Raw genomic sequence first — 26,155 nt, 5'->3', positions numbered from 1 at the left:
ATTCATTCTTTCAAAAAATGAGTAAGGAAATTCTAATTACATTTTCATTTGACCTCTTATTAGTTAACTTCTTTATGGCTTAATATAAAAGAAGTGGATTTACTAAAAGCAAACCCATTAAATAGAAAATAATTTCTGCTAAAGATAGGGACTATTGCTTGCACTCACAAGGGGAGGAAAGGAGTAAGAGCTCTTTGGGAGAAGGAGGGGAGTAGGAAGGTAATACATCTGAAGAAGAAGGAGGGAACGAGAGGGGCAGACATGGCAGGAGGCACAGAGAGAGACAGAGCGGGGGAAAAGATAAGGTGGAGGAGCATGGGGCAGATGGGGAGTGCAGGAGAAAGAAGTGTAGATACAACGGGGGGGGGGGCAGACAAAGGGCACCGGAATAAGGGAAGTGACTCAGAAACCTCGAGAAAAGGGAGAAAAATAATTTGAAAGTAATGAGGAACCACTATTAAATCGGTGTAATTCCCAGCTGTTCCAGCGTGCTCCAGGACGTGTGACGAGTGAAAAAAGTCATTGGAAAAAAAGTGCACGAAAATACCAGTGTAATGAATGGTGAATATCACTGACTAAAATGTTAAACATGCAAAGGCTGTATGCCCAGATGAATATTGGTGGTGTTTAAAGGCCACAAATGTGGGTTACAAGCTGTGAGACGAACAAATCTAAAAAATCTATTGTGTGTGTTAGTTCTATGCGGTGCCGTCAATGTGAAAGCTATTGATGGTGTGGAGGGTTGAAACGGTAAGCTTGAGCATGTATGAAGAGTGGTTGTAAGAAACGCGGACATGCGATTTAGTAAAAGCGCGCTGGACATAACAATGGGACAAACATGCTGCTGATCATTCGCTCTGACTCTAAATGCCAGTGCGGATAAACGCTTGAGCGTAAGAGAAGCGTGTATTAGTGGTGCGCGAAAACGTAGTTTGTACCGAATGTGTTAGACATGCAATACCAACATGCTCTCAATCCTTCAGTGCGTCTCTGGATGCCTATTGCTTACCTAAAGGGTCAAAAAGCCCGGGACGAATTGCGGTGCTGGTACCAACTGCAATTCAGTTCGGTCGGTGTGAGAAACTCAACAAGCATTCGGCCGCGCGGCCGAAAACGAAAGTAATAGCGATCGCGATCAAAGCGAAAGTGATCGCGATCGCTTGGACGGGAGCGCTGTGTGGCAAGCATGCGAGTGGTGCGCGCGCAGCAGTGATTGGCGTCTGCGCGCGTGCACGTTCACGTGCACTGTAGCTTTAGGCCACAGCAGCACTTTGAAAAGCTCAGTTATAAAATGTCTCTTCGAGCCTTTGGCTCGCGAGACCTAAAAAACACAGGGATGGTAGCCTGCTGGGGAACAGCCGACCACCAACCTCTGGGTTTGCTTTTAATTAAAGCAAGTTTTTTTTCAAAAAAATGCAGCCCGTTTTCCTTAAAGGAAAACAGGATGCATTTTAAATAGAAAAATGAAGCTTTACAGTTTCATTTTTTAAGAGTAGGCAGTTGTCCGAGGGACCAGCTACTGCTCTTAAAAGATGCATACATTCAAAAAGGGGAAGTGGGCCCATTTGCGGATGGTCTACCACCAAACTGAATTTGGTGGTAAAAGCAAATGTTTTGCGACCGCTTTTCGTCATTTGTGCATTCCACTGCGAGTTGCTGTTAGGAAGGGACGCCTTTAACATGTCCCTTCCTAAGAACCAGAATTGCTAACCCATTTTGTGATTCGGTAATAGGTCGCAACATAGGGTTTTGTCCATAGGAAAATGCTGTTCTATGTACATGTGGCTCTAAGTGTCATTTGGTTGCTTGTCCAGTTTTCTAATTGATTCTGTTCTCATGTTTATTCTGTTTATAATAAAGGAGGAGATGTGGCAGGCCTAGAAGGGGTGTTGTAGTTCACACCACGGCCTGAGATCGCCTGTTTGGTTTTGCCCGAGGTCATGTGACCGAGGGCATAAATAAACAGGCGGGGCTGCGTGTAGGCAGTTCCTCACCAGATCCTGACTTAGTGTGCGTGCCATTTACTATTGCACAGTGCGCTGCCAACGCAGTATGACCTGAGCCCCAAACAGCACCCGGGAGGCCAGAACAGGACAGTGCCTCTGCCTGCCCATATATCAGCCACCCTATCTGTGTATGAGGTTGTTCCTTCTCTTACCTTTCGCAGTCTGTTGCCTCTGTTGCTTGCTGCAGGACGTGCAGGTCACTAACCTGATCTGACATTCATCCCTTTGTGTTGACTGCACCATGCCTGCTGAAAACTAAATGCCTGTTTTTGAACTTCTCTTGTGTAAAGGGAGGGCTGGGGGTCACTTCAGTGGCTGCTCTAGAGCTCTGGGGCAGTCTGCGGTGGAGTTATACTCGTGAACCAATCTGGAAACAATTAGTGAACATCGGAGTAATCACATCGGTGTTGGTGAAACCTACTCCTAGCTTTTTGCCCTGTTTGATTAATGTATTTATTTCCAAATTAATACTTATTTTATTAGGGTTAATATTTATATTTTAGCAATAACTATACTAGTTAAGCTGTTTCCACAATGCCAGAACATGAATGGTCAGTTGATGCCACTGCCTGTGATGTTACATCTCACAGGGGCCTCCCTGGCATGTTCGTATCCTGCCCGGGGCCCCACAAATCCTACAAAAGACCCTGGGACCAGCTGTGTGCAAAGAGTCAAAAATCTCGAGACATCACGCACAGTAAGAGAACACAATTGGTGCCATGTTATTTTCCACGGTCTCCTGCATGTGAGCGGCTTAATTCGCCGTCTCAGAAAGATCTCGAGCACTTTCGATTGACCTTCACTGACTGGACCGAGAGTTTTCACGAAGGGAAGAATATTAATTATCAAAGCTGCTCGGCAACAACTGAATTGTTAGCTAGACAAATGCAAATCACCTCCCAAAATGAAGAGCCGTCAATGACACGGTAATTACACCTGGGCTGCAGTTCTTGGTAAAAGCGCGTGCCAGCGTGCCGCGGGGAAGTACACAGGAGACACATTGGTCGAGAGAAACTACTGTGCACGATTCGATGTACACGGCTTTTCTGACTGATTTACATACAGCCGGTTGTCACTGGCTGCCCTGGAAGAGGATGGACTGAAAGTGGGTCAAAGAGGCCCTGGAGTGATTTGAGGAGAGGGAGGGGTGAGGTGGGGCGATCAGAACTTTCAGGAGTCACCACAGGACAGGTGAGCCGGAGGTTCAGAGAAATTTGAGACACGAAGGGGAAGGAAAAGGACGGGGAACAAATCAACACTACAAAGAAGAACCAGCGGGAAGAGGGGGAGTATTCGGGAAGAATCAGCCTGTTTTGTCCTCCAGGTGAACGCAGGTGTGCACCATGCTGTCCCTCAGCGCAGTGCTACTGGCTCTGGCGGTGGCTGTAATCACAGCACAGTATTTCAAGCTTCAGTGGTCGAGGAGAAGGTACCCTCCAGGACCGACCCCGCTCCCCATCATTGGCAACCTGTGGACACTGGGATTTGAGCTTCGCCATGAGACCCTCATGAAGGTAAGACCAGCTGGGATACTGGTGATGCCAGGGTGGACCTCTAGCCTCAGGGAGACAGCACAGCGCTGGGAGGACACAGCAGCCTCACTGTGACTGCAGGCAGGTGGTTGTATCTCAGTGTAACAGGTGAGTGTGCAAACAAATCATAGGGTGTGAAAGGCAAAATTGGCGCTACCAACAGAATTACACAATATCAAACATGTGAGAACCAAAATCACAGCGGTGCCAGCAACAGTGGGAACAACACCCAAGATCCCACAAAACTCAATACAAGATTGATATAAATGCAAAAAATAAAGTTGATGCACACGCTTTGAAATAAATGAATAATTCAATAAATCAGATGCAGCGCAAAGCTTCCGTTCTTCTCAATTTATTAACGAAATTCTTCCACTCCCCAACGCGTTTCGTCGTTTGAAGGGGATTAACCCATACGACTTCCTCAGGGCTGGAAGTAACACAAATAACATATGTATAGAAAAATGGCGGCAAAAGATACACAGAAAAAAATAACACATAGTTCTTATAACTGAAAGCAAAAGGATAAACAGTTCAAAAAACGGGCAAAATTATAAGTCAGAGTTAAAACTTAGTGTAGGAATAACCGTGTAAGGCATAAGTCCTAAACAAGATATTTTCAAAAAAGCACAAAACAGTAGTGATATCAGTGAAACAGTACTTCTAAGAAAACTACTCACCAACCCGTGTAAGTCTCATACTGCGAATAGTTACAAAAGAATTATCTGTACCTTAATTATTTGAAGAGCTGCAAACCTACAACAATATACAAATAGCTCTATATTAGTCATTGCGTCACACATGAGGCACGATCAATCATGAAACCCATGAAGTCAAAAACATAAATACCTGTTGAGACTGGATAGTATTCATACGTACTAATACCACATCTAGATACAGCCAAATCATAAGGTGGCCATCCAAGTAAACGGCCTGAGTAAGAAGCACCTAGAATAATAATGAGAAATATTCGGAACCCTAAAAATAACGTAAACGCACCTACTCATAGGCTACAAGTGAGTGTGTTTCATATTTCATGGTCTGAACTGAGACACTGATGGTGAAGTCAGAGCGCTTCGGCGAGCCTCTTCCATTAGCAGCCGACATCTCTTCAGCTCTTCACTCTTACTATATGAGTGTGAATGCCGGCAGCACTGGCTCTCTGTAAAAGAGGTAACCTTGGCAGCCCTCTAGTGAACATCTCACTTGTGAAGGAGTTGCATGAGCACCAGGCTGGGCAGGGGCAGCATCATTGGGTCTTGGGCTGGCTGCTTAGGTTCAATGAGCAGTCTATAGGGTAGCGCCAGCACCTGCGGAGGCTTTGCAGTTCTTACACATTTCGGCCGTCCCAGCAACCTTGATCACAGGTGAGCCAAATTGTACTGCCTAGCGCTGGAGGCCTTGAATCCAAATTAGCATGTGACCTATAGAGCAAACACCAGTTCCCATAATGCACTTGTAGCGTAAGTACAATGAAGGATTTCCCGTAATACTAGTACAGAGGTGAGAAATGGAGCAGGAGGGGAATTGTCTCCTCGGGCACTTTCTGGAGAAACAGTGTTTTCAAACTGATTGACACAGGCAACATTTTGAGCTAAGACTGAATATATATAATGAAGCCTTGCTTTTAAACATGACTATTTTACCATTAGTAACACGTACACTTGGACTATGCCTTGAAGTGATGTTGTTGACACTATTAAACAAGACAATTATGAACATTGCATTACACAGAGTACTTACACTACAAGTGCATTATGGGAACTGATGTTGCACTATAGGTCACGTGCTAATTTGGATTTAAGGCCTACAGCACTATGCAGTACAATTTGACTCACCTGTGATCAAGGCTATATGTACATGTTACCCAGTGGTGGTTGCCAATGGGTAGTTACAGTTAAGATTGCGCTTCCGTAGGAAAAGCCTTTTTGTGTTGCTAATATCTTTGGCACCGTTTGATGAATCTCCACTAAAGTTTCTAAAAAAGTGCTACTTTCTAATGAGTTTTTACAAGAAATGTTTCCTAATTATAACCTATAACATAAGGATGGGTGCTTGAGTGGCTGTATGAGTGAGTCAGTTGGTCTGTGAGTGTTGTGTCGGTCTATGAGTGGGTCGGTGAGTGTCTGTTTGGGTCTGTGAGTGGGTGAATGAATGTTTGTGTGGGTCTGTGAGTGTCTGTGTGGGTATGTGAGTGGGTGCGTGAGTGTGGAATTGGGTCTGTGAGTGTCTGTGTGTGTTTGTGACTGGAGGTGTGAGTGTCTGTGGATCTGTAAATGGGTAAGTGTCGATTTGGGTCTGTGAGGGGGAGTCTGAGTGTCTGTGTGAGTCTGTGAGTGAGTCTGTGAATATGTGTGTGGGTCTGTGAGTGGGTATGTGAGTATGTATGTAAGTGGGTCTGTGAGTGGCTGTGTGAGTGTCCGTGTGGGTGTGTAAGTATTTGTAAGGGTCTGTGAGTTGCTGTGTGGGTCTGTGAGTGGATGTGTGTTAGTGAATCTCTGGTTAGGTGTGTGAGTGAGTGGGTCTGAGAGTCGGCATGGGACTCTCTGAGTGGGTCTGTGAGTGTGTGTGTTTGTCTGTAAGTAGGTGTGTGAATGTCTGTGTGGGCCTGTGAACATTTGTGTGGGTCTGTGAGTAGGTGTGTGAGTGAGTCTGAGTGGGTAAATGAAAGTCTGTGCGGGTCTGCGAGTGTCTGTGTGGGTATGTGAGTGGGGGTGTGAGTATGGAAGTGTCTGTGAGTCTGTGTATGTCTGTGAGCGGAGGTGTGAGTGTCTGTGTGGGTCTGTGAATGGGTGTGTAAGTGTCCATTTGTGTCTGTGAGGGGGTGTCTGGGTATCTGTGCGAGTCTGTGAGTGGGTCTGTGAATGTGTGTCAGTCTGTGAGTGGGTGTGTGAGTATGTAAGTGGGTCTGTGAGTGGCTGTGGGAGTGTCTGTGAGTGGGTGTGTGAGTATCTGTGTGGGTTTGCAAGTGGCTGTGTGAGTATCTTTGTGGTCTGTGAGTCAGTGTGTAAGTGTTTGTATGGGTCTGTGAGTTGCTGTGTGGGTCTGTGAGTGGATGTGTGTTATTGAGTCTCTGGTTAGGTGTGTGAGTGTCTGAGTGGGTCTGTGTTCATCTGTAAGTGTGTGTGTGAGTGTCTGTATGGGATTGTGAGTGACTGTGTGAGTGTTTGAGGGGGTCTGTGAGTGGGTGTGTTAGTGGGAATGTGAGAGGGCATGTAAGTGTGTGAAGAAGTCTGTGTGTGGATGTGCGAGTGTCTGAGTGGGTGTGTGAGTTTTTGTGTGGGTCTGTGAGTGGCTATGTGGTGTGTGAGTTAAAAAAAATGCAGCAGGATTCTCAAATCCATTGCAAGGTCACATGGGTCCATGCTGAGCACCAGTATGGGTCCACGGATCCTCGCACATAGAAAAAATGTTTAAAGCAATATCTTGACCTTCATGGGTCCCTCTGTGATCCCTCTAACAGACCAATGGGGTCAGGGTACCTCTATTCTGCCCCTCTACCCTCTAATCACTATGCAGTCAAATTGCAGGCCCCTGGAACCGTGCCCCGATACATAAAATGGCACCCACAACTTTCCAGTCAGGTTGCAGTCAGCCAATCAACACTGCTATTAGCACGTGGGTTTGTGGAGTGCTGCGATGGATCCATGTCACTGGATATATTAAAAAAAATATTCTGCAACTTTTAAACTGATTTACACTAAATCACTAAAAGGGCTCTTTCTTGATCAAGAACTATCTTTCTTGCAGATTGGGTGTAAATCCGTCCAGCAGTTCAGGCTGCAGTTGTGTTTAAAAATGGCAGAATCCCCATAGACATAGAATGGAGAAAATGTGTATCTGGACCCCCCTGCATCTCATCCCACTCTTAACAAATCACTCCAAAACTTTCGAAACAGCTGCTGAAATGAGTGGCAAAATAGTTTTGAAAAACCTACACCCTGAAGAAGGCCTTTATGACCCATGGGGGTAGAGCGGAAGGCCGAAACATGTTGGTATTTGCAGTGGGGATTTAAGGGGCAGATACCCCTCCTGCATATCCCCAGGTCGCATTATTTTTAACCCTGTCAAAGGGAACCAAGAATAAAGGCATTACAAAGGTATCTCCTTAGACCGCTTTATTCTATTACTTTTCTGCACTAAAGATCCCTTCTTTAGGGAATATTCTTCCCTGTCACTAATTTCCTTTTCTATTCTTTTCTTTCTCCCACACCACTAAATAAACAGCGCTCCATCCAGTGCATTGGTCTGCGCCTGGATGTTTGCAGTGGCCCTATGGTGAAGCATGCCACTACATAGTGGGTGAGGGCAGTATTAAGAAATCTTTTGATTTTCCTTCTCACCCTGGTTCTCACTTATTAACTATTCCTATGTAGTAGAGGGGACAGGAACTTTGTAATTCAAATTGGGTTAATATCTCTCGCCCTGTTTTTATTAGTCCTTCTCTCTTTTTGTGATTTATAGATATTGATAGGGGAGTCAGAGAAGGCTCATTCCCTGGTCTCTATTTTGTGATTTTTGATATTCTGAAATTACAGAGGTGGTATTATTAGAATGGTTTAGAAAGTCCAACCTCGAAATTTCTCCTTCAAATTTAGTGCCTTTTTAAAAAGATTTGGGGAATTCTCCATCAGCAACTATCTTTAACTTAAACTTTTACACCCACAGACCACAAGGAAGCCAACTTACTGTGTGTGAGGCACTATCTGCTCTTTCCATTTTACAGACCTGGAAACTCATGGTACCCTTTCTCTTGCCTCCTCTCTAAATCCTTTGCTTTGGCTTTTACACTTCCCTCCCCCATTGTCACTTCCCTGCTCTCTGCTTTTGCTTTACATCCTCCCCTTCTCCCACACTGCCCCACTTTCATATCTCCCTCTTAGTGTAGCACAATCACATTTCTCTTCATCCTTCCAATGTTCTTTCCTTTCTTTATCCTCCATATTCTCCCTTGTTTCTGCACCCTTCTTATATCTTTCACTTCTTCCTTCCTTCCACCTTTATCTTTCTATATTACGGTAGCTCTTATCCTCCCTCCTTTTCATTTCTCTCTTCTCTCCCTCTCACCCCTGTAATCCTCTTTGTTCCCTATCTCACCACTCCCTCATGTCCTGCCTCGTTTCCTCACTGTCTTCTGCTCTCAAGCCTCTACTTACCATCTCCTCTCCTTGCTTCTGTCTACCCATTCCCCTCATTGAACTTTACCTATCTCAAGTTGTATCTTCTTTCCTCATTCCATCTCCTTGTTCTTGCTCTCTTATCACTTCAATTCTCTCTACTTTCTTCTTTCTAATTCCCTCTGCAGCTGTCTAATACAGCTCAACTCTTCTTACTCCACCCACTCTTCTCAGTCCTCTCCCAACACGTTTTTGTCTCTTTTGACAGTCTTGCTCCCTCCTCATCTCTACATCTTTCTTTTGACCCTCTTTCCTCCACTTGCACCACTTGTATCCTTCTTTTGCCTCCACTCTTTCAAGTCTTGCTGATTCCTATTCATAGTTGGCACTAATGTCTCTGAGGGTAAGTGGTGCAAAAAACTGGGCACAAAGAGCCAATTTGCAAATTAGGGAGTTTTGTGGTTTTTGTGTTGTGTGACAGGACGGGTTAGATCTGGGTGCTTCGGAGTGCTGAAGAGTTGCATAATTAGAGATGTGCAGATAGGTTATTGTGATTGCATGCGCGCGTGGACATTGGGCTTCTGTGTTCCTTCGAAGTATAAAGGGAGCCACGTTTGTTTGGCTGCTTCAGAGTGCTAAATAAAAACATAAAATGGTTCAAAAACTTGTTTTTTATGCACACCTGACATTAAGGGGATGAGTTTGAAATGTACATGATAATATACATATTTAATTTGCAGCTTCTTTGCTACTGTTATTTGCGGTCCATCTGGCCCATGGCCATGGGGTTGGCAGTTGCTATGTCTGCTATGAAATATTTACTACAGATATATTATTGCTTAGCTCTGAAGACTTGATGCACATTGCAAAGTATATTTTTACTTATGGCTGTAAAGCTTTAGGGCAATCCCATATAAAACCACCTAAAGTAAATAAAAAATCTAAGACAATGAGGAAATATGCTATTATTTCAGTGCATTACTTTGCCAAAACTCCTTAATTGTTTTGTCTTTAATGTTGCTTGTAGTGTGTTGTAAAGTACACTGCAAGGGAGAGCAAGTGCTACTGCCCAGTGCTCTTCTGATGCACCAGCGGCTCCTCCTCCTACCAGCAGCTTCAAAAATTGAAATATAAAATGATAATAAACCAGGTTTATTATCATTTTATTTTTCTTCCCTGAGCTATTCGTGGGGACGGGGACATCGCGGGAGCAGTCACAGAGGGGGAGTGGTGGGCATTGTTTCAGTGCGCATGTGGGTTTGGCCAGCCGTCTCAGAATGGCCAAACTGACATGTGCACTGAAGTTGTATTCAACCCGAGCTGCTTTGCAGGGTTGAAGACAGCAGGCACGGGATCCCAGGATTGGCCACATTGGATTCTGGGAGCCTGTGCTGATGTGGAGGAGAAGAGCTGCAATGCAGCGATGGAGCAGCTAAGTTATTTTGTATTTGTTTCTTTATTGTCGCCGTTCATCCCACCTCCCCCCACCCGCCCGCCACTCATCCAAGACACCAGCCGCTACTGCTTCTGTGTCCAATAGATGGGAACAGGTGTCGCGAGAACACAGGACAGGGATTCGAGGGGACAAATTGGGCTAAAGATCAGGGAAAGTGGTAGGGGAGCGGAAGGGGGAAAAAAGGGAGAATACAAAAGGTAGCTGGGGGAGAGAAGGTGATAGAGGGGAGGAAATTTGGGAAAGAAATTAAACCGCTCTTGTTTAATTAACTTTTGGTCTTCCTTTTCTATAAACAGGCTCAACTTGGTGAATGATAAACCCTTCATTGGCCTTGAAAAGCCAATCTGTGTCCTACTGCATGGTAATTCTAGGCCGGATAGACCATGTGGGATCCTGAGGCCGCTGGCTTTGACTTGTTTGATACAGCCCCAGCTACAGCGGAGCCTAATGTAAATAAAGGGCTTATTTACAAGCCCAGTGCGCCACCAGAACATCAGTTTTCTTGACGTTCCAGCGGCACACTGAGCTTACCCATAACTACAAGGCAAAGGAAAGCCACCCTGCATGACTTTTTATGATCTGATGTAAGGCGATGCAGCACAATTCGCTGAAATGTCTTACACTGCGTGGAGGAGGCGTGCAATGGGCGTTGCGGTGGGTGTTCCCACTCAATGGCCATGGTTTTTTACACAGTGGGAAGCTGGGAATGTGTCAAAGCTATGTGCCTGCCCAGGGCAGGCGCACCTGTTTTGGGGAAGGAAGGTGTCTCTTCCTGCACAAACACAACCCGATTTCAACGCCGGCACCCTTGAACTAGGGTGCAAGGGTGCCTGTGTGGGTGCATGGCAGCCATTCATGTACCAGAGCTGTGAAAGAGGTCAGGAATGTGCCGTAGCTCATAGATACCGCACATTCCTGCCCTTTTCTTTTGAAATGGGCAGCGCAGCAAGAAGGGCTGCGGCACTGCCTTGCGCCAAAATGCTGTAAATGAGGACCTTAGTACTTCAGTGAATGTTATATATTGTTTAATATTGGCTTGGGAATATTTTGAGTCCAGTGTATTTTGACTACAGCAGGCTCAGGCAGCATAGCGCGAACTTAGTCACCTCTCGAGGACATCACGTCTGTTGGGAACCCAATGTAAGATAGCGCGAGCTGTCACGAGCGTGGATCTTTATCTAAGCTCGTGGTTAGCTCGTGTCATGTGAAGAATGTGTAGTTTCAAAAAGGGTGGAAGGTTGGGCATGCGACTGGTGGAAGGGAGGTTGACATTCTTGACCTGTAACTTGCGGAGTATAGACGTGTCATTAAACTCCACGCTCTATCTTCATTTACCGACTCCTGTCTTCTTTGGATGGAATATGCTTTTCTAACACTGGCGACGAGCGGGATACATTTACAATCGAACCAGCCTGGTTATTTTTTGTTTGTTTTCTTGGAAAAGCGGAAGAAATTCATTTTGTAACGAGGAAAAAGAAACTTACGGCTATACTGGAGTGGTGGCATTAATCCAGGAAGCTCGAGGATTACAGCCAAAGTAAGGAATCTATTTCCGCAGTTGGAACCCTCAACGAGTTCATATCTCGCAAGGCATCATACGTATGCTAATGCGCGTCAGACGCACGCTGACGTGCTGACGTTTGACGCGAAGGAGCAGGAGACACCATTTTGTTTCACGGTATCCTAGCAACAACTCGGATCAACGTGGAATTAACAAAAAAGGTGCAAAGCGAAGCGTTTGAAGAGGAGATTTATTGCGGTAACATTTTCTTTCTCATTTTGAGTCTAATTCTACCCAAATAAATCGTTTAGGCTCATTTATTATTTTATTTTATATCTAACTATATGATATCAGTTTTCTTTTCATTGAACATTTCACCATGTCTGGCATTGTTCCTCCTCCATCATTTTTATCCTCTCCTGGTGATCCTCCTATGCCGTGGGAGATTTGGGAACCTGTTTTCATGGCATATGTAGAAGTTTTGGAGGGTGAGGAATGTGAACCAGAGAGGAAACTATCCCTTCTTAAGCATTGTTTGGACGGAATTGCTTTGATCCAGGAAATATTGATGTATATAGCTATGCCTCATCACAACTCAACCTGCGTTATGGGAAAAAGAAAAATATAGTGATGGAAAGGTATATATTTTACTCACGAAAACAACGACCTGATGAACCTGTGGATGATTTCGTATCAGCTCTCAGATCCTTAGCTGTTACATGTGATTTCGAGCACATATCTTATGAGCAAGTACTTAGAGACCAAATATTGATGAGAACAAATAATAAAAAGGTTCAAGAACGCCTGTGGACTACGTCTGACATGTCTTTGAACAATGCTATTGACATTGCAAAATCAATTGAACATTCAGAAAAATTTGTGAAAGAAATTAGAGGAAATGAAAAAAGTGATGTTTTTAACGTTACTAAGGATACTGATAAGCAAAGAAAGTATGTTCCACAGAGAAATGATAATTCTTCTAAAACCGATAATAAATTTAGAATTACAAAATATGAGAAGAAAAACCAACATCAACTACTTTGCTATAGATGCGGAAGCGATGGACACTTAGCGGATTTCAAGAACTGTCCAGCCATCGGGAGAACGTGCTCAAAGTGCAATAAAAAGGGTCATTTTGGGAAATTCTGTAAATCAATACCTAAAAAAGTGAATTGTATTGATGATGAAAGTGATAACTTAGAGGATGACAATGAATATGAGGTCAACACCGTCATTAATGTGTGTGATAGTGGAGAGTGCGCTAAATTTCCTTCATGTTTTATCTCTGTAGATGATGTTAAGCTAGAATTCTTGGTTGATTCTTGTGCCTGGTACACCATCATTTCATTAAGTGTGTTTAATGAAAGTTGGTCTACGAAAACCTTGCTTCCACCGGATGTTTCCCCTGGTGGTTACACAGGACACAAAATTGACCTTATAGGTTTTTTTTGTGCCAATCTAGAATTTTCTGGTCGTCATACTTTTGGGAAAATATATGTGGCAAGGTCAGGATTATCACTGTTAGGGTGGCCTCACCAACATGAATTAGGAATCAAAATTGACCCTAGAGCTGTTCCTCCTCTCTATGTTGTTGAGTCCTGTGATATTTCCCACGATGACAATTCTCAAATTGTCAATAAATTAAAAGGGTTGTTTCCTGATGTCTTTAGTGGGAAATTAGGAATGTACAAAGGGTTTGAACATGTAATAAAACTACATGACAATGTTGTCCCTATCCGTCATAGAGTAAGGAATGTCCCACTCACTTACAGAAACAAATTGAAGGACATACTAAAAGAATTATGTCAAAATAATATTATTGAGCCCATCGAATCATCTCCGTGGGTTTCTCCCATTGTGATTTCCATTAAACCTTCAGGCGAACTTAGGTTGTGTGTGGACCTTCGCAGTGTGAATAATGCCATTTGGGTGGATGCCCACCCTTTACCCAATTTACATGAGATGGTTTCCACATTAGCGGGTGCTCAGGTATTCTTGTGTATTGATTTGGCTAGTGCGTACCACCAAGTTGTTCTTGCTGAGGAATCAAAAAACATCACTGCATTTATTACTCCTGAAGGATTGTACAGGTATTGTCGTATGCCTTTTGGTCTTGCTAGTGCTGCTTCAGTTTTCCAAAGACTCATGAGAGACACTTTGGAGGGACTGGAGGGCGCTATTGCATTTCAAGATGATATTCTTGTTTTTGGGAAAAACAATGAAGAACATGATTCGAATTTAGAAGGTGTTATTGCTGCCTTGTCAAAGAAGGGTCTCACTTTACGTCTTGATAAATGCAAGATCAAGAAAAAAGAGGTAGAATATTTAGGGCACACTATTAGTGGATTGGGGATCAAACCCAAACAAAATCACGTGGAAAGTATTGTAAATGCTCCCATACCTACCTCCAAGGAACAACTTGTGGCCTTTTTGGGTCTTATTGAATTTTACGCAAAATTCATACCGAATTTTGCTTCTAAAGTGGACTCCTTCAGAGGTCTATTGAAGAAAAATGCTAAATTTGTGTGGACCCCAGAGATGTCCAAAGCATTTGGAGTGTTGAAAGAGTTTATGGTGAATGCCCCGTGTCTTAAGCCGTTTGTTTGTGGAAAAAAGTGCATCATTATGGTAGACGCTAGTAGCACTGGGTTAGGTGGTGTTCTTTTACAGAGAGACAATGGGAGAGAGTGGATTGTAGCCTATGCTTCAAGGGCTTTGAGAGATGCGGAAAAACACTATTCTGTCATTGAGAGAGAGTTGTTAGCCTGCGTTTGGGGATCTGAACATTTTAGAACGTTTTTGTGGGGTACAAAATTTGTCATTAAAACGGACCACAAACCTCTTGTTTTTTTAATGTCACCTGGTGGGGGGCGAACCATGTTCGCACGTCTGGCTAGACTAGCTTCCAGGTTACAGTCCTTTCAATTTCAGATTGAGTACGTTCAGGGCAAAGCCAATGTACATGCTGATTGTATGTCTAGGTTGATCTCCCCTACAGAATTTCCAGATACCAGCAGAGATGAGGAATGCGAAGTGGCTTTCACCATGGGTGATGTTAATTCAGTGTTGGGTCAGCATTCTTTCTTACAAGAGGATGTTTGGTTCACCGAAATGGGAAAGGACATAGAGTTGCTTAATGTCAAGAAGTATTTATTGCAAGGTTGGCTAGAACAAAGGAAGTTATCTGGAGAGATGATGGGTTTCTTTAAAGTGCAGGATGAACTGGCTGTTGAAAATGGTTTGATTTTAAGAGGAGACAAATTTATTCCACCGTTCTCCCTTAGAAATACTATTCTTAAAATTGCTCATGAAGGGCATTTGGGAATATCTTTTACCAGGAGACGTGTCAAGGAATCATTTTGGTGGCCGGGCACTGATAATCATGTTGATCATTTTGTTCGTTCATGTGTTCAGTGTGCGGATAGTGACAAATCTGCTGTTGCTCTACGCCCGGAACCTCACCCTGTTGAATTTCCAAATGGTCCTTGGCGTAAACTCGGTTTAGACATCATTGGTCCATTTAACATTTTACCCAAGAATGAATCGTTTGGAATTGTACTTATTGATTATTTTTCAAAATGGCCTGAGGTCAAGATGGTCAAGGAGGTTACTTCTCATAGTGTGATTGAATTCTTAGATGAGATATTTTGTAGAGAAGGAATTCCGAAAGAAATTGTAACTGATAATGGACCTCAGTTTGTTAGCAAAGAAATGAATGACTTCTTTGTTAAGTGTGGAATCATCCACAGGAGGATTTCTGTGTTCCATCCAGAGGCTAATGGCCAAGTTGAAAGATTTAACCGTGTTGTTAAAGAAGCTATTCAACTATCTGTTAAGGGTGGTTTAAATTGGCGTAATGCACTCCATTCTATGTTATTGGCATATAGAACTTCTCCAAATTCGGTTACCTTGGTTAGCCCTTTTGAACTTTTAAGGGGGCGAAAACCTAGCACTAAGTTAACTCCCTGGTGGATGAGAGAAAGTAGGAATGATTCCAATGATTTTTTTAGTGTGGATTATGAAGCTGTCCAACGGAGAGTTGAAGTGTACAAAAATAAAATGAAACATGATATGAAAAAGAAAATAGGCCCACCAACTAAACAGGTGATTAAAGTGGGAGATTTGATTCGCATAAAGAAAAAAGAAGGTGTTGGTAAAGGGTGTCCTGTATGGTCAAGTCCGAGAAAAGTGATTGAGACATTCAAGAATGCCATCAGAATTGATGGTGGTTCGGTGTGGAATCTAAACAGAGTTTCTTTGTTTAAAGGGGTTGTTAGTGGTCAAGAAGATTATAGCAGCAATGTTTTTCTTGATTTTGTGTGTGATGACAGCCGTGAGGAAGCGTTTGTTCCTACTTGTAGTTCTGGTAATTCTAGGGTGGTACGCTCACATCGTCTTCCTGAAAAGTACAAGGATTTTGTCATGGGATAATTTAGTAATTTTCTTCGGATATTATGTTTAAGTTCATGTGTTTTTTTTGGTTTTTTTTGTTTTCTTTCAAGGGGGGAAGGTGTGTTGGGAACACAATGTAAGATAGCGCGAGCTGTCACGAGCGTGGATCTTTATCTAAGCTCGTGGTTAGCTCGTGTCAATTGAAGAATGTGTAGTTTCAAAAAGGGTGGAAGGTTGGGCATGCGACTGGTGGAAGGGTGGTTGACATTCTTGACCTGTAACTTGCGGAGTATAGACGTGTCATTAAACTCCACGCTCTATCTTCATTTACCGACTCCTGTCTTCTTTGGATGGAATATGCTTTTCTAACAACGTCAGCACTATAAATGCGTGACTAATGCATTTTACTATGATGACGTGGACACCACACTGAACTGCGTTAGTTTAGACCCTGGTGCATGGTACTTGGTAGGGCTGGAGGAATGTAGAATATGCATGCATCTGTTTGAATAAGCAAGCCAAAGAGTAGAGCGCTGAGAAATGCAAAACATTGATGGGAACCGCATGAGATCTTTAAATCTTAGTGGCCATTTTGCTGCCTACAGTAAGAAGTCCACATCCTTGGAACCACATCATTGCCAGACCATAGTAATTGCTTTTACATCAAGAAGGATGACTTCAGTCTCCAAAGAACCTATTTGAATACTGAGGCTGTCCGAATCCTGAGTGGGCTGAATCTTCTAGAAATTCCGGCTTGGACATGGAAAAAAACAAGACAAGAAATAAATGATACAACAATTAAAGATTATTTGATTAATAAAACTCAAAACTAATTTTAAAGTTTGCCATTGATATAAGAAAGCAAGGTCAATCAACGGGCTGAACATTGTGAAAGAAAGACTACAGACAAAGAAGATAATTCTTAGACCAAACGCAAGTTTCCAATTAAGGATGTGAGAGTCAGTTAACTTTATCAGGTTTAGATATACACTTAAGAACAAGAAACAAAAACAGCCAGTTGATGAAATTAGGGGCATATCAGCAACAACCGGCGATAATTATCGCTAAGCGCACTTAGCGCTAGGATAATTATCGCCAGCTAACGTGGATTTTTATCGCTGAGATAGCGTGCTATTAGCAACGCTTATCTCAAAAGTGATAAAAATCCTAGCGCTAACTGCCAAACGTGAGATTATCGCTGGAAACCCAGCCATAATCTCATGAAGTTTGGCAATAGCTTGCTGATAGGGCCTCACATACTTAGCCATGATATCCACTTTCCATAGGATATCATGGCTAAGTCAGTCCTGAAGCAGGCGTAAAGAAAGTAGCAATAACACGGGTTAACGCTACTTTTCTTGCCTCTATGCTTCATAGCGTGGGGCTTGATGATAGGAGAAATGTCGCTTAGCGACATTTCTCCAGTCATGTCAGGTCAGGAATGCCCACTTTGCATCTCATTAGAGATACATAGCTGGGCGTTAAGAATATGGGCACTAATGCAAGGTTTCACGCGATAGGGTGACCTTGCTAATTAGGCGATAAAATTATCGCCGCTTTTCCCCCGAAAACAGACGCAAAAGTGGCGATAATTTTATATCGCCTCGTTGCTGATATGCCCCTTAGTTGCATACATATATCTGAAAGCCTGCTTAGACGGTAATCTAAAGGACAAGATCAACATTGTAGCTCTGAATTGAAAAGAATTGCCTCTATTTCGGGTTTGACAAGGCAAACTCAACAAAATCATGGAGGAAGTACAGAAGAAGGTGTACAAATGATGACAGTTGGGAGAATTTTAGCATTTTCAAAATCTCTATGTTAGGGTTGTGTGGGTATTTCATACATAGGGGCATATTTACAAGGTCTGGCGCATCTCTGCAAATCAGCAGGGATGCGTCAGAACACTTGCGACAGGCAAAACCTCCTGTGCGCCACCACTGATGCTCCGCATTTGCAATGCGGCGCACGATGGCGCACGGATGGGCAGATGCGTGTCGCATCCCCCGTCGTATAGGCGGAGCATTGCTGGAGCCCAGCAAGGCTCGGGGTCGCCCTATGCCTAACATGCTGCGTCACTGCTTGCGCCTGCTTCAAGCAGGTGCAGTAGCAGCGTGGCCGTAAAAGTGACTCATTGAAAGCTTGTAGATTTCACTGTGTCACGTTTACGAGGCGTACCTGCGAGGGAATGCCCACCCTGCGCCGTTACGCCCACATGAAATCTGACGCAGGTTTCATGTGGCGCAGGGCTTTACAACGTGACGCATCTCCCTAGATGCGTCACGTTGTAAATAGGGCGCAACGTGGCGCAAGGTTTACACCGCCGCTGTGTCACATAAGTGACGCAACGGCGGCGCAAATGAGGCACAAGGGGCTTGTAAATCTGCCCCATAGTTTACACAAATGAGGACCCGAGGAAATTTTAAGACCAACAGAGGCCGCTTCCCCAATCATATAACTGAAAAACACAATATGGGCTCTGGGTCTGAAAGCGTATTGTTGGGGTGCTGGAGTATCCTTTTCTTAGGACGAGTCCCCTCACCCACCCGTGGGTGGCATGCTTCATCATCGGGGATCTCCTCACACTACAAACCTAGTCATAGAGCGGGTTATAACCCCCTCTCTGAGAGGGAGGAGCTCAGGGATATTTTGATGGAGATGCTGAGGAGTACTAAACCTGTTGATGAGCTGTTTCATACATGCCATCATTTCAGAGCAGGCAAGAGGCAGATATTTTTTTAAATATTTGGGAGAATGTATTTTCACCACTTACTTATATTGAAGCAGAGGCAATCTGCCTGAATCGGGTCTATTGGTATGTATGGTGACAGTCAATCAGCGTTTCATTTTTGACAGTTTAATATTGTGTAAACAAAAACGGAGTTATAAACTCTCGGCCATATTTATGACCCCAGTTGCGTTGCGCTTGCATGACGCAATGTGACACATGCACAATGCAAGATGAGATTTATGAAGCCACGCAAAGCCACTTTGGGTGGCCCTGAGGGGCTAATGAAATCTCGAGTAAAGCAATGCAGCGCAAATCGCTGAGTTGCCTTACTCTGTGCTAGGGAGACGTCCATTGGCATTGCGTGGGTGTGCCCACGCAACTCCCATGGATTTTGATGCATTCCTAGATTTACCAGAACTAGTATACCTGGGGATGTGTGAAAAAAGATACACATTCCAAGAAGAAGCGTAACAAGGAGAAATATCTTTATTTCTTCTTGTTACATCCTCTTTCTATGTCTGCTGCAATATGCCTCTCAGGATTGGATTTGTGCAGGAAAAACACAAAACTATGCCCAAAAATCAATCCTGCATGCAACACAGGCACCCTCGCACAATGGTGCAAAGGTGTCTGCATTCGCGCTAGGCAGCCAAAACGGCACCATCGCACAGGAAAAGGCAGGAATGTGCCATGTTCGTTTAATTACGGCACATTCCTCCCCTTTCCCTGTCATGCAGTCTGCGCTGCACTGTGTGGGAGTTCCCATAAATATGCCCCTCAGTTTTTGTTTGCTCTAGGTAAAACTGCCAAAAATAAAATGTTGAGTCCATTTCCTCTTCTCCATCTTCCTACAAAAGGGGGGTAATATGGGTAGCTGTAAAAGGTAAAGAAGTGTAAAGGGGGTAATCGCCTTGTTCATCACTCCCACTGAACCTGAAACTCAGGTTAGTCACATTGTTAAATGGTAGTAGGAGCGGCTTGATTTCTGTGTACCTAAATCTACAACATGCTTTGAATGTTGTGGCAAGGTCACGCTAAGAATACCGAGTTAGGTATGTGGCGATGCCTGTGTACAGTTGGAGGTTGACTGGAACTTCATTGCCCACAGTCTGTCCAGCTGAGATCCTAATTAGGAGGAAGGACTCCTAAAACCTTGCATTTCTTAAGCACCGGACCCTCCCTGAGGTGCGGCACTCTGTGTTGTGCAGTTGGCTGCTAAGTGGGACTTCATTCCCCACAATCCAGCTTTGCCCCTAAGGAGGAGGAGGGGCTCCTACAATGTTGCGCTTCTTAAGTGCTGGACTCTGCCTGCAGTGTGAGATGCCTATGTTGTGCAGTTGGGTGCCAAGTGGGAATTCATTGACCACAATCCAGCTTTGCACACAAGGAGGAGGAGGGGCTCTTACGAACTTGCGCTTCTTAAGCGCTGGACTCTCCCTGCGGTGTGGGACGCGTGTTTTGGGCACTAAGTGGGACTTCATTGCCCACAATCCAGTTGAGCCCCTAAGGAGGAGGAGGGGCTCTAAGGATCTCATGCTTCTTAAGTGCTGGACTCTCCTCACAGCCCAGAAAAGGATGCGCTGGGCCATCCCTCTTTTGCCTCCGCAACCACGAGTGGTCCTTAAAGGTACTGATTCATTATTTTCTTTTCTCATTGCTACCCTGTAAGTATCCATTCATGGGATTTTTTTTTAGTTTTGTTGGAATAGGGAAAAGCAAGCCCACTGCTAAATTGTCCACACTACAGTTGGGTTCTTCACTGGATGAGTTCCTTCAGCATCAGAAGGGGTTATCAGCAAGGAAATTGAACTCGTTGAGCTCCTTTTTCCTCTTATTCATACTCTCCCAGAGCACCCCCACGGTCAAACAGCTTAGCTCCTGCACTTAGGGACCCATCCACTACCAATACACTCCCTTCTTCTAGTAAGGTGCATACTGAGTCATGACTGAATGTATCTCGTTCTATAGTTACTGGCTAGCCAGTAAAAGAAGAGGGTTCAATCATGTGCCACATCCGCAAAATTTTTCATCAACTGCTAGCCCAAAATGGGATTTTGTTAGCCACAGAAATGTTTTTACTGCTGTGCCAGTGGCAGTTCTGTGTAGCAATATATCTGTTATTTTGGAGGCCAAATTAAAGCCAATCTACAAATGTTTGGGGGCCACTGAGGCAGAACTTTCTAAGATAAATCTAGCCATGCCACTGCTGATCCCCAACTATTCTCCTCCCTCCCTGGGGTAGGAGCAGATCCTCCTTCCAATTGTTTGGCTAATGATGAAGAGAGCACTCGGCAGGTGCTAAACCATTCTACTAGAATGGGGACCAGTCCAAAGAACTTGGCCAATTTTGTTACCCTAAGGGGAGAGTGGGATAGCCACTGTGCCAGCAAGAGAGAAAGAGGAGGGAGGGCAGTTGTGGGAATGGAGTGTGAATTGCCTAAGGAAGTTTATCTCCCGATGTTTAATCTCCCTTCTGAGGCTTGCCCTTACGTGGCAGTATTAGCAAATGTTCCTTGCTGGGCGCCGCATAGTGTGAAATCCTTTGTCCAATTAAATTACTTCATTAGTTTTGATGGAGCCGGGTTCCACGTTCTAGACTTACGCTGGAACCCCTGGTTGATAGCTCTTTGTTTCCTGCTTTGTAAGTGTGAAGTGGAGAGAAACTCATTTGTCAATTATACATTACCAGTGCCCATGACACTGAAGGAATACAGGTTCCTAATCCAAAGTTTAGTATATTTATAAATATATTTATATTTAGTATATTTAGTTTATTTATATTTACTCTTGTGTTGTAAGACCTAGGCTATCATGGCATTGTAGCAGTGCTGGAAAGGGTCAGGGAATTCGAATATTTGGGGATTCGTTTGGCTGACTCTGGATCATGGGCACCACAGATCTGAAAAATGTCTCTTTTGCTAACCCATTGAGCGGCAGCCATTTTTAGATTAGCCAAAAAGACTCCCTAGTACCCAATTTTACAAGCAATGAAAATGTATAACACTCAACCAAGTGGAACAGCTCAGTATGATGCGGAGTTATGTGGCCATTGCCCCACAGATTATCTGCGGATCAGTGAGAACAATTTTATAAGAGCTCTTACAGGTATGGGGAGGCACCCCCTTGGTTTTACTTTGATTGGATCTCAAACTTAAACCTGTCTATGTTTTGGCTTCATTAAGGCTGCTACTCTATTGGGTTTGCATATGGACTATTGAGGAACTACAGTCTAATAGAGTGGGGCTTGCTGACACCCTTAACTTACAAAGCTCTAACAAGATTAGGTTAGTAGCCTATGTTAAAAATCCATTTTATGACCTGGGTTTAGCTAACCTCTGCAAAGAGACTTCCTCTATCACATCTACTGTGGTTACTGAAGTCAAAGCTAGATATTGGGAGAGAGTTATAGCCCAGATTGAATTGTCTAGTATGACAGGTAGCCGCACAAGGTGTTTATGCACAGTATCCTACTGATAGCTGTGTTTACATCAACATAGGGTTCTTCACATGCAACATTAACTTCATTCCAGCCATATATGCTTTCCGATGAGACTGAGGAAGATCTGTTATTTGTTTGGCCTAATTGTTCTACACCAAGAGCCAGGTGGATAGTGCCTTTTTCACGTCTTTTGGAGATGTCACATGCAATATCACTTTAGAATCTGTAAAAGTGATTCCACTAGTATGATAGTGACTGCAGTATCTACATTTCTTTTTGCTGCATAGTTTATTAGACATAAAGTAACGGCTTGACCAGCAAGGATCACTTTTATTCACAGGCTTATCCACATACTTGTTACAGTGAAATTAGTTTATTAGCTTATTTTTAAATGTATTTTAATGAAGGAGTGCAGTGCCTACTTTGATTCTTGTCAATCTATTGATTTTAATTGATTATTTACTAATCAGTACCAATTTTATGATAGTAGAATGTTTAACCTGTCAAGCTTACTTTAGTATTGATTTTTGTAAAATCTATTTTTGTGTACTTTTTTTTTTAACTGTTTGACGATGAGTTAAGGTGTTCAAACTGTCAATAAACGTGAATGGTATGAGTCTTTAAAAAATAATATATATACAGACCAAGTATCGATAAATAATTAAGACTCTAAAGCAGTCTTCTCCAATGAGTAGGAGGTGAGCTACTGATAGCTCTCCAACCACCTATAAGTATCTCTCCTGTGTACAGCCAGGGTACTAAATTAGAAGCATTTTCTTAGATATTTAATACATGCATTCAGGAGAGTGTATTTGAGAAACAAATGTGTATATTTTCAAAACTCTTATTCTGATGTTTGGAGTAAAATGACTGACTTTCTGAAATATATCTAAAGCTGATATTTGAGTCATAATATTATTTGGTGGTAAAGGAGACTCATTCCTAATATTATTACTTTGGTCCAATGGGCATTGCAACTATGGCTCTTCTATACTGCCAATGTAAAGGTATTCCAAACTGACAAAGTATTTTCTGTTACTGCTGACAAGCCCATGCTGTAACTTTTTCTGATGTGAGCACTTGATAACAATAAAAATATTAGCAGCTCGAGATGGTTTGCATTGAACAAAAGAAGCTCTTGTTATATAAAAGGTTGTCAACCCCTGCTCTAGACTCTTGGTCTGACAGTTACCCACTGCCGGACATTTTTGCCCACCGAGAGAAGAATTATCTGAGGCTTCTTACTTTCTCAGTGCCTTATATATTGGCTGTAACATCGACTCATAGACTTGCCATTCCCTACACTTTAAGAGTGGCAATTATTTGTCCCAGAAAGCCTGTCAAGATGAAGACCCCCTCAAATGTGTTCATATGGGGTTGAAACACTGATGGTACACATTTCAAACTGTTAATTTAGAGTAATATGAGAACTGAAAACACCTGTTGTCTATTTAATATTAGACATTTTGCATGAGTTAAAACTTTATCAGTTGCAAGTGTTTTTTTCATAAAATTGCACTCCTACCTTTCACATTTTTGCCATCAGCTACAACTACCATTGATGACATTTCCTGAAGATTTTGCTGCATTTGTACATTTAGTAATTACTCTAACATACTGACTTAAGCAACCTGATGGTTCAGGGATGTGTTTTGTAATATAATTTATCTGGAAACCCATAACCTCATTCTTGAGTCCTAACAATATAAATTATGCAGGTATGGTTATTCCATTTTACTCTGATCCATAATAAGGCACTGCATAATTTGATATGGATTCTAATTACTTTATATAGATCTAGTTTACATTACACGAAAGCAACCCACCCTCAGAAAACCCCGCTCCAAAAAAGCTCCTCTCGTCATCAATAACGGGATGAACTAGCATGAGATTACTGAATGCGTGACTTGGTTAAAAACGGAGTCAAATATGTTAGCACCAATTGTTGTGCGTATATATATATATATATATAGCAAAGATTTTATCAAAACAAATCACAACCAGAGGACACAATACAATGACCTTATTCAGAAAATAAAACAACGGCAAGACATTGTAGTTCGGTGGTCTCATAAGGTGAGCAACGTGGTCCTATGGCCACTGGACAAGTACAATACAGAAGCACAAAAACAACTGCAAGATAGGGAATGCTACAGTGGTATTACCCTACAAGCATCTTTGGTATCAAAGAAAGGTTCCACAAAGCTCTCTACGAATGGAGAGGCGTGGGACTTATCTCCCAAAAAGAACTTGAATTTCAAAAAAATGACTACCCTGTGACACCTTAGTTGTATCTAATACCAAAGATACACAAAAATGCCACTGATCCCCCAGGGAGACCGAACATAGCAGCAATAGGGGGACTACTCGAAAACACTTCGAGATACATCGACCATTTCCTTCAGCCATCTGTCTGTGAACTTTCCTCATACATCAGGGACACAGGAGATTTCCTGACAAATTTACAACATGGCTTGGGAAAAAGACTTTGTGTTAATGACACTTGATGTGAATACACTATACACCAGCATAAGACACAAAGATGGACTAAATGCATTGAGCTATTTTTGGGGGAAAAGACCTATACACTTGTACCAACACACACTGATGGTGTTACAAATGGCTGAATGTTGCCTAGACAACAACACCTTTGTCTTTGATAAACTCTTCTACAAACAGCTGCAAGGCACAGCCATGGGTACCTGCTTCGCCCCCAGCAATGCAAATTTGCATATGGGCTGGTGGGAGGAGCAGGTACTCATGATGACGCAGAAAAAAGCAATGACGGAAAATGTTAATCTATATGTAGACAACATTTTTATCATTTGGCAGGGCTCCCAGGAAGATTCGAGAACATTTGCAGAGGAATTGAATCGTAACAACTTGAACTTATCTTTCACATGCAACACCAGTATAGACTCCATACATTTCTTAGATCTTGAAATCTATGTAGAGAGTAACAAGATAAACTCTAGGACCTATAGAAAACCTACCTCAGGTAATTCTATCCTTCACGCAAGCAGTTTCCACCCTACTAGACTCAAGGAGAGCATCCCATATGCAGAGTGCCTCCGAATGAGGCGTAACTGCAGCACTGAAGAAGGTCTGAAAAAATCCACTGATGATTTATTTCGGAGACTAGAGTCCAGAGGATACAGCCCTGAAACTTTCGCCACTGCTAGAGCTAAAAGTCAATATACCAAAAGAGAAGATCTACTTTTTTCTACCAAAAACAAAAAGACACAGAGCTCCATAGGGACCCCGAGACTCATCACAGACTACAGCACATATCACACAAACCTCCGCAAGATACTCCACAAACATTTGTGAACAGTTCGCAGTGACCAAGTTATTGTCTCCACTTGCGCTAGAAAACCACCTATATCTTTCAGACAAGCCAAATCGATGCGGCGAGAGCTTGTATGTAACTTACCCGCTATTAGCAAGGGATGAGATTGGTTGAGACCACAGAGAGGTTTCCAAAGATACTCAAATACTCAAAATGTAAAGCATGTAAGCATGATGTCAACACAAGAACAGTGCAAATGCCCTTTAGACAGTCCCCCTATGATATCCGAGGCAGTTGCACATGTAAAAACGATTTTGCAGTCTACGTTCACCAATGCACATGTGCTAAACAATACGTGGGTAGTACCATCCACCCCGTATGTGTCCGTACATTACAACAACCCAGGGCCATTGCCAATGATGACCCCAGCTACCCAGTCGCCAGACACAGAAATTTGTGTCATGGTGGCAACGCTAAAGATCTTTCCTTCTTTATGATTGACATAGTCCCCAAGAACCTTAGAGAAGGGAACAGGCAGCTGACACTTAGGACACTAGAATAAATATATATATAATCTTACAGAATTCTAAAATCCCGCACGGGATGAATGCAGATGAAGCAATTGATGTACATCTGTAATTTTATTGCTGCTGGTCCCGCCCCAGATCCTGCTCATGTGCTTTAGGCCTAGT

General features: G+C 43.1%; 1 protein-coding gene across 1 annotated transcript in view; it reads left to right on the top strand.

The window, feature by feature from the left end:
• The first annotated feature begins 2,986 nt into the window (after window positions 1-2,986).
• The window catches only part of LOC146786144 (cytochrome P450 2J4-like), a 215,413-nt gene continuing 192,244 nt past the window's right edge, over window positions 2,987-26,155 (top strand). Inside the window, exon 1 of the mRNA XM_085635648.1 lies at window positions 2,987-3,520. Within this exon, the coding sequence (XP_085491774.1) occupies window positions 3,350-3,520 (171 nt within the window). The 5' untranslated portion in view covers window positions 2,987-3,349. The remainder of the gene's footprint in view (window positions 3,521-26,155) is intronic.

Source organism: Triturus cristatus, chromosome 11, assembly GCF_964204655.1.
Source record: "Triturus cristatus chromosome 11, aTriCri1.1, whole genome shotgun sequence".
NCBI lineage: Eukaryota > Metazoa > Chordata > Amphibia > Caudata > Salamandridae > Triturus > Triturus cristatus.
This window is presented reverse-complemented; position numbering and strand designations above follow the sequence as displayed.